The sequence below is a fragment of the Cuculus canorus genome, chromosome 2 (genome assembly GCF_017976375.1).
Source record: "Cuculus canorus isolate bCucCan1 chromosome 2, bCucCan1.pri, whole genome shotgun sequence".
NCBI classification, from domain to species: Eukaryota; Metazoa; Chordata; class Aves; order Cuculiformes; family Cuculidae; genus Cuculus; species Cuculus canorus.
This window is the reverse complement of record NC_071402.1, coordinates 13650264-13666323: the sequence shown is the minus strand read 5'-3', so window position 1 is coordinate 13666323 and position 16060 is coordinate 13650264. Positions and strand designations below refer to the sequence as shown.

Genomic DNA, 16060 nt, shown 5'->3' with positions numbered 1-16060 from the left:
AGTATACAGAACTGCATGCCCTGGGAGGATTTTGTAAGAGCATGGACAGAGAATAGGAGTCTTGAGTAGCAAGCAAGGAGGAATGCCAGGTCCACAGTCTGCTACAATTCTGCATGGAAGTGTATGCTAGCAAGGCATATCCACACGTAACGTGGAATCTGCAAGCTACTGTTGTCTTATGATACTTTTATCTAAGATTCTATCTTTCCACTAAGGTAGGGAACTTGCAGGATACTTAACCAGGTTGTGTTGTGGGTGCTCTGACCCTGAAACCGCCTCCTTATCAGGGTGTCGGAGATTACCAGGAGGTTAGCCTTGAAACCGTCTGTCAGTCTCATATGACTCCTACCCTGATATCTCAAATATTATCTCTGAGATATGCTTTTATTGATGATGATCTGTATAGAGAGGAAAAAAAAGAACATGCAGAAATGATTTTATTTTTGTTTTAAGCTGGGAAAAGCGAATTTCTGGGAAATAAAACTACTCAAAATACTGTTGTCAGCGTCTGAAAAATATGCAAACCTTTTAGCATGATATGGCATAGATAGTGGTGTGATAGTATTCATTTTGCCAGGTATTCCCTTCATTTTTAGTACTTCGATTTCCCTGAAGGTTTCTTGGAAGCTAAGTAATGCATGCACAGATCCTTCTGAGGCAACTGTGTGGTTATTTCATGCTTTCCCCTTTGTGTATTCTGTTTTTATTTCCATAATGATTTGGTGTGTATTGGATTAAATTAAAAGGCTTCAGAAACACTGAGTGTATTTGCAGATTTGTTTAGCCTGTTAAATTCTACCTGTTAAATCCTTCATTGTCTGTCCTATTTCTAAGACAGTTTTTCCCTTCCTTTTGCTTTCAGGAAGGTATTTCAACACTGGATCAGCTCCATGATGCTGGTTCTTCAAGTTCACCTTTGCAGCCTATTTCTGCAGATATGGGTGTTCCACTTCCTGCCAAGAACCTCATGTTCAAAGAAGGTGTAATATCTGAATGGAACGGATGGTCCCCTTCCTCAGTTTTTTTCAACCCAGCTTAAGGAACAGGTCAAATAGAGATTGTCATGTGTCGATCGCTAAATGCCTTTCTTCAATTATGGTTGATTCTTAGTGCCAACCACTAAGAAGTGTACTGCTGCTGCAGCATAACCCGTATAAAAGTAGTGTTAAAAAAAGTGTTGTGTTGCAGTATTGGGGAAATGCTTAAACCATCTAGAACTTGTTACTCATTACTGCATATCTTGCTGCAACAGAGAGCTTTTTAGCTGTCAGCACTATTTTTATCTTGAGACAATCTTTCTTTTATAACTGAAAATGGCCTTTCTAGGCTTTCTGATGATTGTTAAATTTCTATGGTGTCACTAAAAAATTGCAATAGTAGTTTTCTATGTTAGTTATTCAAACATAATTCTGTTTAGTTTTGTACTGTATTACTGAAAATCTTTCTGTATAAAGGTAAGAGATTTGTCTCTTCCTTTGAAAGCTCAATGATACCAACTGTTCAAAAAAAAAAAAATATCACGGTGATACAGGGCATTAAGAATTGTTGAATTCTGTAGTTCACCTTAACACTGAGGCCTTGACAAATCCGTACAATTGAAAGATTTAATGCTTACAGAGGGCTGAGTTAGCACAGACTTGAAGGCCTGCTGGTGACTTAGGACCACTTTGACGATGAGTGGTGCACTTTAATGTCTGGCAGAATTTGATGGAGATGCAGAATTATGGAAGCACTGAAGTGATCGTCTTGGTTCTTGGGATTCCTCATGATAATGGATTCATCTTGCTCTTCATGTGAAACCAGCAGTGTCTGAGATTTGATTGCACTGGGAGTTAGTCCGTCGTTGTTATTTGAATCTGGTGAGGATTGCTGTGGGAAAACTCCTGAAGTTGTAAGTCGAGCTCAAGGCAGATAACTAGATCTGTCCTGTTGATAAATGTTTGAAAGAACAGAGCTCTTCATTTTTCATGACAGTCATTAGCAAAGAAAGATAATAGCAGAAGATGTGTAGGTAGAGATCTTTTTGAGTCTGTTCTCCTTGAACCAATAGCTGCTAATTATGGCAAACATTAATAGAGAGCTGTTTAATCTAAAATCATGTTCTGGCTTTATTGGTAGGGGATGATTTTATGTAGTGTGATTTCACTCTGTTTATATTAGGCATTAACTTTTTGCCTGCTTAAAAAAGTCTGTCCCGTTTAGCACACGAGGAGAATGAAGGATGTGATTTGTGAAAACTTCTGACTCAGCTGTCTAAAGTGCTTTGCCAACTCATATTTGCTGGAACTGCCTTGTTTTAAATAGACATAATTAAAAATGAGACTTAACCATCCTGTCGTTAATTGCCTACAATACATAATAGACCAAGGATCTGTGGCATAGGTAATGCTGGACAATAGCAAGGAGAAAAATGGCAACATTTGGTTTTGTATCCTGTTCTGTTTGTTTGTGAGAGAAAAACATGACAGAAGTTTGAAAAAGACAAGCGTACCACAATAGGATAATGCAGTAGTTTCAGTTACAACTGCGAAAATACCATATTTTTTTTTTCATTTGCTTTATATTACATTCCTGACGTGTAAGTGTTGGGACTTGTGCTCTAAGAAACTGGAAATCTGTAATACTTCAGTTTGCTCAGTGCTGCTTTTGTAGTGATCTGTTTTGATTTTGTAATTTACCAACAGCAGCTGAATTTAGTATTCTGTGTATATTACAGAGCTGAATTATCTATATAAAGTTAATCATTTACACATCAGTGACTTTTGTACTGGATATACCTACTCTCCATAGCATTTTTTTAATTTGCCTTATTTCCTTTGAAAGAAATTACTGAGGACCTGGAGGTCAATCTTTTAGAAATGGCAGAGGAAACATTTACTGTGAGATTTTTTGTATGGAGAGTAAGCTGAAATGTAGCACTGTAGAGTGTCTAAGCAGTAGATGACGGCTTACACTTGCAGTAATATAGATGTTACTTTAAGTGCTACGGTGAGCTGTAGTAGATGAGTTAGTTTGATGTCTTGTATCAAGTTTTGCCATGCACTGTCCATACGAGTATGTAAAGTGATGATAGCACAAGTTGTATGGAAATTTGAAAATGGTTGATAATTTCTTCTTCTCACTGATATTCTTCAGTGTCACTAAATGAAGGATGCTCTTTGTTATTAGGTTATCTAAAGTAAAGTTTCTGAGTAGCAGTAGTCTATTCTTCGGAGTTTAATACCCATAAATCTCACAGTCAGTGGTGAGAATTACGGACACATTGCAGTTTTTATAGAACTCAAGCCACTATAATTTAGATTAGTTTAGGAGCTTAAGTGTTCAAGTGTGCATATCTGAAGTTACTGAACAGATTGCAACCAAAGAAGTCCATAAAATATCTGAAACTTGACTGCAGCTCCAGTGCTTGGGATGGTCCAGAGGCTTTACTCATAAAGTATGTGACTTTTGTTTTAAATGTGGTGTAACAATAAGATCTTAAAGATCTTCATACCAAAAGAATCTATTTTATATGGTATTGCAAATAAAGACAAGTTAAATTTCTTTTCTTCAAGCAGTTTTATTGACAGTGGGGAAAATTTCACATGCATTACACACTGTAAAGCTATCTAAAGTTTTTGTCTTCAGCAAGATTTTTAAGTTGTAGAAGAAAGGTTGATGTACCTGAATATGTTCAGGAGCCAGTGAGGTTGTGTGCTATGTTGTTTGTTTTTTTTTTTGGCCATGACTACTTCTTTCACAATTCTTTTTTCTTTTCTTTCATTGTTCTCAAGTTCTCAATTTTTCCTTTCTTGTTCAGTGTTCGCAATGGTTTGTGTTTTGAAGGTTTTTAGTATGACTGTAATTGAGTATAGTTGCACTCTAGTGTGACATTGTTAATAGTATAAATGGAATTGTACAGAGTCTGTGTTCAATTAAATTATTGGCACATGTAACAATTGTTTACAAATAAACTGTGGCATAGGTCAAACCATGTGCAGAAACCTTTGCATGCAGCGGTAGTTTTCTTCTTGGGCATGGCACTAAAATGTTGCTTTGTCGCTGTAGTGCTCAAGATTACTAAATGTCATCAAAGTATCTTTTCCCCATAGGCATGCAATTCTGCCAAGATGCCATTTTATCAAGGGAATCCTCTTATTTTTTTTGTAGTCATCTCCATACAATGTGCTTAATGTCTAAGAAGAAGGGAAAGCACCAGAGAATGATGTGTGCTTAGTCATTCAGCCACAATTTAAACCTGTAGGGTTTGACACTGGATGTTTGCAGGCACTTGTGCATGTGATGTCTTGTCCATTTCATTGGACTAAAGATGTTTTTGACTGTAAGCTTGGAAGAAATGAGACCAAAATTGTCATTTGTTTGTGTCTTTAAAGTAACCCAGGCCCAGGATTCATCTTAGCAGAAGTTCATCTAACTGCAGAGACGATGACTGATAGCAATAAAAAGAAATAATGCAGACCTAGATGGTCACAAAAACCTAATGACCTCCTTGGTATAAACCTTAATTTATTCTATATGTACTATTTATTCTGCACATAATATGTAACTATATGCTTTTCCCCACCCCCAGTCCTTTTAATCCACTTGAATACTCCTAATGTATGCCTCTAGTTTTGTCATTGTCATAGAACTTTAAGCTCCTCTTGGACCGTAGATGAAATGTATCTGGTTTTATTGTTCAGCCCATAAAGCTAATAATCTTCCCCTGGAACAAAGCCAAGCATTTTTAATGCTTCTTTAAGAAGGCTTTTGGTGACTTTGATATCAAGATCACTTGCTTAGAAGCTATTTGGTACAAGATGCCTTTTGGAGATGGGCCTCCTGGTAAGCTGGGACTGGGCAGGCTTTAGGAACTGAGCTGAGCTTGAAGACCTCAAGTACTTCGGTGGCTACAATGAGGTACTCAGCTCATGGTTCTGTCTTGTATGTGAAGAGCTAAATGGTCTTGCATGTTGTGCATGGGTCATGCAAACTTGCATTGCTGTCTTCAGTAAAGGAGGCTTTAGGGAAGCAGATAGCTCCTTGTATCCTTGATTCTGATCTAGTTGAAGATGTCCCTGCTCATTGTGGGGAGGGTTGAATGAGACGAACTTTCCAGCCCAAACTGTTCTATAATTCTTTTGCTAAGTGATTCTACACAGCTTCACAACAGTGAATGAGAAGTATCACTACGCAAATAAGATGATGGAGGCATTGGTTTATGACAGCTTTAATGAATACTTACCTTGGATTTCTGCAAATTAATGGAGTTATTTGTTTAATTGTTGTCTCTTTTCATTATCGATCTATGTCCTGTATCTTAAAACTTTTGCTTCCCTCCAAGCCCTCAGCCACTCAAAAAACTGCTGCTACAAGTCCAAGCAGAACTGTAAGAGAACCTCAAAATAGGTGCACAGGTGACCTGTGTTTTGTCCTGCTATCTTTCTGCACCACTGCAATGTAATTTCTTACAGTTGCTTATTTGGTTTTTATTTGTTGTTATTGGCAGCCAGCATGGCTTCACCAGAGACAAGTCCTGTCTGACCAACCTATGATGGGGTAACCCATGCAGTGGACATGGAAACCCAATGAATGTGTTCTATCTGGACTTCTGTAAAGACTTTGACACGGTCCCCGACAACATCCTTCTCTCTAAATTGGAGACGCATGGATTTGATGGGTGGACTGTTCAGTAGATAAGAAATTGTCATATTCAGAGAGTAGTGGTCAGTGGCTTGAAGTCCAGATAGAGATCCGTGACAAGTAGTGTCCCTCAGGGGTCCGTGCTGGGACTGGTGCTGTTTAATATCTTCATCAATGATACTGACAGCGAGATTGAGTGCACCCTCAGCAAGTTTGCAGATGACACCAAGCTGAGTGGTGTACTTGCCACACTGGAAGTAACATAATCTAGAGGGACCTGGACAGGCTGGAGAAGTGGGCCTGTGCGAGCCTCATGAGGTTCAACAAGGCCAAGTGCAAGGTCCTGCACCTGGGTCAGGGTAGTCCCCGATTTCAACACCGGATGGGGGATGATGTGTTTGAGAGCAGCCCTGCAGAGAAGGACTTGGGGGTGCTGGGTGACGAGAAGCTCGACATGAGCTGGCAGTGTGCGCTTGCAGCCCAGAAGGCCAACCACATCTTAGGCCGCATCAAAAGAAGCATGGCCACCCAGTTGAGGGAGGTGATTCTTCCCCTCTATTCCTCTCTTGTGAAACTTCATCTGGAGTACTGTGTCCAGTTCTGGAATGCCCAACGTAAGAAGGATACAGAACTGCTGGAACAGGTCCAGAGGAGGGCTACAAAGATGATTAGAGGGCTGGAGCACCTCCTACGTGAGGACAGGCTGAGAGTTGGGCTTGTTCAGCCTGGAGAAGAGAAGGCTCTGAGGAGACCTTATAGCGACATTCCAGTACCTGAAGGGGGCCTACAGGAAAGCTGGAGAGGGGCTATTCATAAAGGCTTGTATAGATAGGACTAGGACCAATGGGTATAAAATGGAAAGCAGCAGATTTAGACTAGCTATAAGGAGAAATTTCTTCATGATGTGAGTGGTGAGGCACTGGAACAAGCTGCCCAGGGAAGCTGTGGATGCCACATCCTTGGAGGAGTTCAAGGCCTGATTGGATGGGGCCTTGGGCAGCCTGATCTGGTGGGATTGTCCCAGCCCATGGCAGGGGGTTTGGAACTGGATGATCTTTAAGGTCCCTTCCAACCCAAACTATTCTATGAAGGATGTACAGATAAGGTCTTTTTGCAATTAAGACCGTTAATTACTCGAGCAGGCTGCCCAGAGATGGTGTGCAGCCTCCATCCATGGAGATATTCGAAAACAGACTGAATAAAGCTCTGAGCAACATTACGTGATCTCATGGCTGTCTTTGCTGTGAGCAGGAGTTTGGACTACAGACCACCTAAGGTCCCCTTCAACCTACATTGTTCAGTGTTTCTGGTTGCAGAAAATCACTTCATGTATTTTATAATTGTTTTTCAGTAGGGTGGGGTTGAACACAAACCAAAATTGATATTGTGGGTTTGGAGAACATTATCATAGCAGAACATTCAGCCAGTAATACAGCACAACAGGTTTTTGTAGAAGTATATAGTTTTTCATTATCAAACTACCAGCATTAGACCAGTTGTTTGAATGTGGTTTTTGTGTGGTCCCAGGTGCTTTGTGGAAGCAATTCAGCCAGTGACAAGAAAACCTAATGGCAACAAGACTGAATAGCGCTAGAGTCCAGGAGAGGAGCAAAATGCCAAGGACTGAGACCTTGGAGGAGGAGGTGGTTGGAGATGGGGGTCGTCAAATGCTACAGAGTAGGAGATTGATGCTGCTCATAATGGTAGCAAGGAGGTGTGTGGGCAACAGCAACCTGAAAGTTGTCCAACAGTGCAAGTTCTGTTGCTGAGAAACTCACGACACTGCTTCAGCTGTGGCTGTCTAGCAGTAGGTCAATACAGGAAGGATTTTGGGTGGTTACTGGGCAGCTAACCTGACTTCCTAACCTTGGAAGTGGCTGCTTTTTTATTGACTTTTCTGTCCTATTGTATTTGTTTGGGGTTTTTTTAACCCTTGCAGAAGAGGGAAATACTAATGAACTGGCTGCATCCTTTATTTCTAAATGTGATGTACCTTTAAGAAGCATCCCAGCTGAAAAAAAACACCGAGAGAAACTGAAGAGATCTGTTGTAAGGCTTGCGTATGTTGTTCTGTTGTCTTCTGAACTGCTTCTGTGTATTATGAATCAATGATAATGCTACTTGAGAACAATGGCTTCTGTGTTTGTCTTGTTTTAACCTATCTGCCATTTTCTTTGTAAATGAAAAGCGTTTAATTATTCTATGGTTTTACTGTCACAGGACTTGAACTTGTTATTTGTGGGCTGTGGCTTTTGCTTGCTTTCCTTTTATAGACAGCAAATCTGTCATGTCTTCTGTAATGCCCATTTTCTTTTTGATGTTCTGTTTCTTATGGGTTTTTGTGCTGCAGTCTCAGCTTTTTACCTGCAGTTACCCTACACATCCCTCTTTGCCACCATACACTGTGCTTGTTATGCACATGCAGAATGTAACCTTGAATCTTTGCTTGTCTTTCTTGTTATTTATAATATTCATGTGGGTTTTTTTCTTTTCTAAAGTCTTTGGCAAGCTGAAAGCTTTCTTTCCTTGCAGTTATTGCTTAAAATCCCATATGGGGGTAGGAGAACCTCTGTTACTCTATTTTCCATTACAGTACACAGTATATTCCATTCCTGGCCACAAGTCTGCTGCTTATGTAATCTTATTTGAAGAATAGCACTGCATACGTTGATAGCTCTAAATTTCTGTGAGTTATCTGGCTTTACTTTCAAGAAACTGCTGAATTCAGACATGAGTTCACATTGAATGATTTGGTTTGGCACAACACTGCTTTGTTGTTTCTTCAGTTTTTAAGCGTGCTTCTTCTAAAGCTGCAGGACAGTCCCTGGTCCTGGGAAGAGAGATATTTAGAATCAATGGGAAGAATTAAGTTAGTCATCAGGAATGAAATGTTCCATGTGGCATTGATGCTAAACTTGCAGCAATTTTTAAGCTATTCTGTAGTGTGCGTAGCCCATGACATGTATAGCATACATATTAGTCATGAGGTTTAGCGAATAAGTCTTGGCCTAGTGCCGTTCACTGAAAATAGTTGTTGTGATAGAGCACATTCAGCTGGGGAACGGAAATGAAAGTGAAAAGAAGCTAATGATAAGAAGGGTGAAATGTAGAAAAAGTGCTGGGAGAAAAGGCGAAGCACGTGTCTGTTATTACCTACAGAAATGGAAAGACGCCTTTTAATTACAAGTCCCAAAAAATCTACTCCCAAAAAGCTGGGAAAGAAGTTAAGCACAGCAATGAGAGGTGCCAGGGGTGTGAGCAGACTGGGAAGAAAGAAGTAGAACTAAAATTCAGCTCTCTGAATTCCTTCTGCAAAGAACGTGAATTGGTCTGGATTGTATTATCACCTGATGTATAAAAGCAAAACATGCTTTGAAAATGAATGAGGTATTACTCCAATCTTTTCGTAAATTAAATCAGATCAGTAGCTGTCAGACTGAAATCCTGTGCTTGTTTAACTGGACTGTGCATTGTGAATGACAGTAGGATTTGCCAGACTGAGGCTTCTAGACACACAAATGTCTTGCCCTGTAGGTGTCAGCATTTCTGTTGTTATTGTCTTGACTTCCAGAAACAGGCAGCATCAGGAAAAAACAGTGGATTTGTTTTGGTTGGGTTTTTTTTAATTTATTATTAGAAGTGTCACAAAATTACAGAATGGTTGGGGTTGGAAGGGACCTCTGGAGATCTAGTCCAGTTCCACTGCTAAAGTAGTCCCACCAGGAACAGGTTGCACAGGAGTGCACCCACACAGGTTACACCTACTTATTTAAGTAGGTGTTCTTTGCTAGCAAAAGCTACTGAAGTAAAGCAGTTTTATATAATTAACAAGCAGAGCTCTCCTTACTGGATAGAGAAGCTTCAGAAAATAGACTTTGGTTAAAGTGTTACTTGCAGAATGTCACGTATCTGTTTATAAAACTATCTAAATAATAGGACTAAGCCTTTGGCAAATATTGATACGATGAATGACATCCATCAATTGTAATGAACTTCTTGATTCCAAAAGAGATGCAGTCATGTACAGCAATGTTTAGGTTAAGCATTAGCTCCAGGTTCACCAGGTTCTGACTTTTGGAGCAGAGCCAGGAACCTCTGAGAGAAGGATTTCCTTCTCTCAAGGAAAGATTTCCTGGAGGATGGGAGTCCAGCTCTGGAAAGGTGGATCCGTGCTGAGTAACTGTGTGGGACTCAAGTGTCTGAGGAGCCTGGGGAATCTGGGTGTGAGACACCATGGAAATAGGAGGAGAAACATGGTTTTAGCCTAACTCTGTTTACATAAGTTGTTTTTTTTAATAATCATGGTTGGAAGAATGAGTTTGAAACGCTTTTTAATGCATGAGTAGAAAATCAGAATGGAGCATCCTTTCTTTTGGACCTGGTACACCCTGAAGTGCCCGGCAAGTCTGACAGGGCTAGTGTAGCCATTTGATTTGGAAATAAATTGAGATTAGTACTCGGAAGACAGCTGAAGCTCAGTTTTGTGGTATTCCTTTTAGTCTGGAGAAGAGGAGTTGGGGAGGAACCTTATTGCTCTCTACAGCTGTCTGAGAGGAGGTTGTGGGAAGGTGGGTATTGATCTCTTCTCCCAAGTAACTAGCAACAGGGTGAGAGGAAATGAACTCAAGTTGTGCTGGGGAGGTTTAGATTGGATATTAAGAAAAATTTCTTCGCCAGAAGGCTTGTCAAGCATTGGAACAGGCTGCCCAGGGAAGTGGTGGAGTTACCATCCCTGGAGATATTTAAAAGATGTGTAGATGTGCTTAGGGACATGGTTTAGTGGTGAACTTGGCAGTGTTGGGTTTACAGTTGGATTTGGTGTTCTTAAAGGTCTTTTCCAACCAAACAATTCTGTGATGTGTTCTATGATCTTGCACTTCTCACTCTACATTGAACCTGGATGTCAATTTTTCTAGGCTGTCTCTCTATTTCTGATCCTGTGAATTAGTAAAGAGAGTGGTTTTCCTTGGCACTCGCTTCCAAGGCAGTCTGGTAAAGTATTATTAGCTGAATTTCTATATGACAGTTTCTAAAATATTAATTTCTTTGGCTAACAAATCTGATTATGTTGACACGTGTTCTTCATGAGACCAACATTTCTTGTCCTCTTCCTATGAACTGATTTTATAGCTGTAGAGAATATCTCCTGAGGGGACCAAAAAGATGTCAGAGATGAAACAGAAGTTTTACCCATGGTAACACACGTGTGATAATACTTCAAAGAGGGTAGGAGATAATGCATTTTCATTTCTACTCTTCAGAGTGGAGGCATCTCAAATCCACTATTAAACAGATGGCAGGATCTATAATTGAAGAGTTCTTAATGTTTGTCTTCAGGCTAGCTATACAGGAGTGAAAGCACCATGGGGTGCAAGTGAAACAAGATAAAATAAAATAGAGCCATTTCCTCTGGACAAGGGGGTCTGAAGATTATTTTTTTACTTGAGTTCATGCAGTGAAATAATGATTTTGTCTGTGTCAAGCCCGCAGACTGAGTTGATGGAGCCAGTCGCTCCTAGGGACATTGCTGAGCTTGTTTTAAGTAAGGTGAGATGGTTGAAGGCAGCTGGACCTGTGCAAAGCCAGCACCAGCAGAGAGCCTGGCCTTGGCTACATAATGTGCCCATGAGGGTGCATAAATACATGGACTGTATGAGTCAGCTTCTGCTTATGGGAACTGATGGAAGACAGTGAGGGGTCGATCAGCTTGTTGCACAGGAGACACCTGTGTGAAGCTCCACACGGACACTTTCTCTGAACTCTAGACCAGCGAAATTGGAACTGATTGGGAACCTTTTATGAGCAATCCTGGTGTAGAAAGTGTTGATTTACTGAAGGGAAACTTCATAATCCTGAGGTCATGTGTGTGATGGACTTATTTTGCCTGCAGCAGAGAAATGTCTGTAGGTGCGTAATCCCTGCTCTGAACCATGTGTGCCATTACTCCAAAGCAGTATGCTCTTCTTTGCTGGAACCAGTATAGTTTATATAAATAGCTGCATATTATGGAAAGAAACTCTGTAGGCCACAGTCAGAAAAAAAAAATCAACATCGTATGTAGAAGAACTGTTTATAGTCTTTGCTCAGAGATATGCAGAACAGCTGTTTCACTTATTAAGGGAAAAATCTCGGTACTGCTTTCTTAGGATGCAGAACATAAACTGTGATGAAACTTAGGATGCAGACTTTTTACATTAACTGTTTTTTAACTCCCAGTGAGTGGTACTACTGTCCCACTGATACTGAAAAGGTACCAATTGCTGCTTGACAGTTTTTTAAGAGGATGCAAACAGAAAGCAGGACTTCTCCAATCCAACAGAGAGCAGTCTTGCATTAAAAAAATGAGACTACTGCAGAAAAGTGCTGTTGTCTGCTCCTCCCAGGTTAGGAGTGAGAGCAGCTACCCAGAAGCTCTTGATTTTAGAAAACGTTCTTTTCTTTTTCAAAACAGTCCCTTTCTTCTCCTGTCCCTACCCCTGGCTGCATCTCCATTCGCAGGGAGTGGATGAGCTTGTTGTGAAGCTGTTAAGTTTCTGAGAGCAGCCTCTGGCTTGGCTTCTTAATTTTACTTTGTCTTTGCAAGTACTACACTGCAGACGGGGCTTCTCCCTGTGTGCCAGTGCTGTGCCTGCAGCAGTGGTCCCTAGCCGTCCACTGGGGAGAATGGGAGGTATCAGTGTGGTGTGCCTGGCAGCCTGTGAGCTTCTCCACCTGGCAGTTTGCCTTCTCTCAAAGATGATGGTTTGTACTGCTCAAACGTCCCACTTGACAACCTCTGTATGTGCTTGCTTGCAGCTGGTATGCATACATCCACATGGCAAAGATCATCACTCCCCTTGTGCCTAAAAGGGATTGCCCAACCTCTTCAGCAGCGTGGCCCAAGAAGACATCCCTAAAAGCAGCTTTGTAGAATCATAGAATAGTTTGGGTTGGAAGGGACCTTAAAGATCATCTAATTCCAACCCTCCTGCCATGGGCAGGGACAACCCCTAGATCAGGCTGCCCAAGGCCCCATCCAACCTGGCCTTGAACATCTCCAGGGATGGGGCAGCCACAGCTTCCCTGGGCACCTGTTCCAGTGCCTCATCACTCTCATGGTGAAGAAATTCTTCCTAATGTCTAGCCTAAATCTGTCCCGCTCCAGTTTATACCCATTGCCTCTAGTCCTATCACTACAAGCCTTTGTGAACAGTCCCTCCTCAGCTTTCTTGTAGCCCCCTTCAGGTACTGGAAAGTTGCTATAAGGTCTTCTCAGAGCTCTCTTTTCTTCAGGCTGAACAAGCCCAACTCTCTCAACCTGTCCTTGTATGGGAGGTGCTACAGCCCTCTGATCATCTTTGTAGCCTCCTCTGGACCCGTTCCAGCAGTTCGTCCCTGTGTCCTACCCATTTGGACTATCTCCTAGCCAAACAAGACAGGATTCCCCGCTCCTTTCTCAGTGGGCTGGCTTGTTGCAAACCCAAGCTGGTGGCATGGTGTGATGGATTATTTTATTTGTAGACAGGTATCCCCTGGGGTCTGGGTTATGCTTTGTTTTCTTCTGGGCTAAGTGTCAGACAGACAGTCAGGCAGTATTTTGTGGGTGGAGAGAAGGGGAGAGAGGAAGAAATGGTTCTTCGCATGTAAATCTTAGACCTTAAGAAAAAGAACTCTAAGTATATTAAATGCTCTTAATAGATTTCCATTTGCTTGAGTACAGAGGAGCTCAGGTGGATTTCTTAAAATAGTTATATGATCAGTTTAGTTTGATTACACACAATGTGGTCCGTGATGGAAAAATTCTCCCCTTCTGAGATCAATTAGTCTGTGCTGAGATCAATTAGCAGTCCTGGTGAGATGATCCAAGGGAAGAGTCTGATGTTTGGGTACCTTTGAGCTCTTAGCAGGGCTGCAGAAGAAGGGTAGAAATAGATGGTGCCAGGCAACTGAGGGGGCTCACAGCAATTTTATTACTGTTGCATTCCCATGCTGGGACTGCTGGGCCAGGATTGCTTTTGCAGATCTTTCCACTCAATTTCCTATTTCCTCTGGAGCTGCTGTCAAACCCATAACTTGCTCCCTGTTGCTGTTTCAGCATGCAGAAGTCTTTGGAAAGGGTTTTACCCATGACAAAGACACGCTATCTGTCAACTGAGGCTCCTGCCTGTACCTCGCTGTACACCTCCCCTTCCCACCCACATCATCTTTAACCATGCTGGATGAAAAGAAATGGAACACATCCCAAACTGCTTCTGAACATCTCATATTGCTTCAGAAAGGTCTGTGCAGGGATCTGGGGGTGAATGGGACATCTTGGTCACTGGGCAACCATGGCCGATGGGTATTTTAATAAGCAGCAGAGGGGTCTCTGGTAAAGCTGTACTGTCTCTGTAAGAAGAAATGGTGTCTCCTGAAGGTATACGCTGATAACTGAGTCTGAAATGCAAACACTGCATTTGGAAGGATTGCTCCATGTATGAGAAAAATTAAGAAGCAGAAGCCTTTCAAAGTGTTAGAAGAACTGGAGGGTTACACATGGGGAAAAAAATGCAGCAAGATCTTTTAATGCTGTAGACTCCTTTTAACTGTTATGTTGTGTTTATGTCACCAAAATAAATCTTTCCAATCATAATCATTATGAAGTTTTTTTTTTTTTTCTGAACCAGAGAATTGAATGGCATCTTGGGAAGAGGGTAATTAACGCTTCAAAGCTGAGTCGTTGTTTTTTTTTTTTTTTTAATCTTGGATTAGGTGTCCCCAAGGGAGAGTCACCCTGGCATACCTGAACTGCCCAATCACTGCTGGACTATTGTTTGACCCTTCATGTGTTTTTGTGTGATCTTAGAGATTTCACCTGCTTAAAGTTTGCTTTGTGCTACATTATGGTCCCCAAGCTCTAAAAATAGGAGCTAGTTTAATAGGAAGCTTCAAACTGCCAAACAAACTTTAATTGAACATGAAGGCAAAAAGGACAGAAAGCTTTAAAGAAGTCATCACAGGAGTCTGCCGGTCAAATAAAGGGTTTTTAAATTTCTGTCTTATTTCTAGCACCTCTCAGTGTTACATTTATCCCATAAAAGGTTGTGAACTACTTTTCTATCTGCTAATATATTCTTATTTGTGACTATAGCTATCCTCCTGGGCCAGGAGCAGAATTTTTGCAGAACTAGGCTCCTACCTCCAAAGTAGTTTTGACTTTTGCACATAAATTTATTGGCAGATGGGATCCCTTCCTGCCTCCCATCCCCTGTTCCCTGGTGAATTTCTGCTGCAGGGAGCTTTGCACAGATTTACACAGCAGTCTCTGTGCAGACACTGGTCCAGCCTGGCCATTTCAGTGGATTATTCAGGCTTATTACAGAAGTCTGTTCCAGCTCCTGGACCCACCTGGATGTAAGTCAAAGCAGAGGGGTGGATGGAATGGGGCCAGCTGGAGCTTGGCAGTGGTGGCTTCGTGTATGATGCCACCTTAGGCGGCTGCTGTGGTTGGGATGTGCATGGACTGAGTATATTTGTGTTCATGTTCTTTTGTTTTTTATAGTCTTTGTATAGTCTTTTCTTTTAAAAAGTGTTTGAAGGAGGAGGGCATAGCATAGCTATGACACTGAAGTGTGCCTGGATATCACTTCCCAACTGGGAATATTTCATGCAGGGGTTTGGCTTTTTATGGAAGCTCCAGTTGAACCAGTTTGCTTTCTTCACTTCATAAACACCTGATGCATGTACATTGGTGGGATGAAAAAGTTCCCTCTTGGGTTTCACAGAAATCCCAGCAGAAATTATAAATCCCCATTTTGAGCATTTTTTTTAATATATGTAAAATGTCTTTGTGAGGATATATACCTCCAGACTCCTTGCTGTGATTCTGTACCAGATACCTAATGGACCCTGGCTTCAAAGGCTGGTCCAAGGAAAGTGCTTTCTAAAATTATCTGGGGCTGTAGAGCACTTACAGCCTTGTCTCGTTTTACACTGATAAAATGGTCGAAATCCGCAGTTGGGGAGCACTGTGCAATTCTTTTCTGCCCTGACGTGAATGACTGACACTAGCGTTTTGTACTGAGGATGAATTACATTAATTTGCTGACTTACTGCTTTGCAGAATGATGAAAGAATTGTCCGTGGAGTGGGCTTACTTTTTCATGGGGCAGATGCCAGAGGAGCTTTTCTGCTTGCTGTCTTTGGACATGTCCTGCTTTAGAGCAACTATGGGGAACAATCAAAAGCAAATTTTCTTGCAGCAGACAAGTTTGAAAAGGCTGTGGAAATCATTGCCGGTTCTTTTCAGGAGGAAAGGTGTTATCACCAAACAGCATGAATTTCTTTGTTTTGGTCTTTCTGAAGAAACTCTGCCAAAGTACAGAGGGGTATAAGCAACATGGATGTAAAGAGGAGAACTCATACATTCAACATGAGCTTGGATAGCTTGTATGAGTGTGGAGCTTTTCCATGATGACCC

The 16060-nt window shown here is 41.4% G+C and overlaps 1 protein-coding gene across 1 annotated transcript in view; it reads left to right on the top strand.

Annotated features, from left to right (window-relative positions):
* FAM91A1 (family with sequence similarity 91 member A1) overlaps window positions 1–14209 on the top strand; it is a 38478-nt gene extending 24269 nt beyond the window's left edge. Inside the window, exon 24 of the mRNA XM_009560034.2 lies at window positions 863–14209. Within this exon, the coding sequence (XP_009558329.2) occupies window positions 863–1039 (177 nt within the window). The 3' untranslated portion in view covers window positions 1040–14209. The remainder of the gene's footprint in view (window positions 1–862) is intronic.
* The last annotated feature ends 1851 nt before the right edge of the window (window positions 14210–16060 follow it).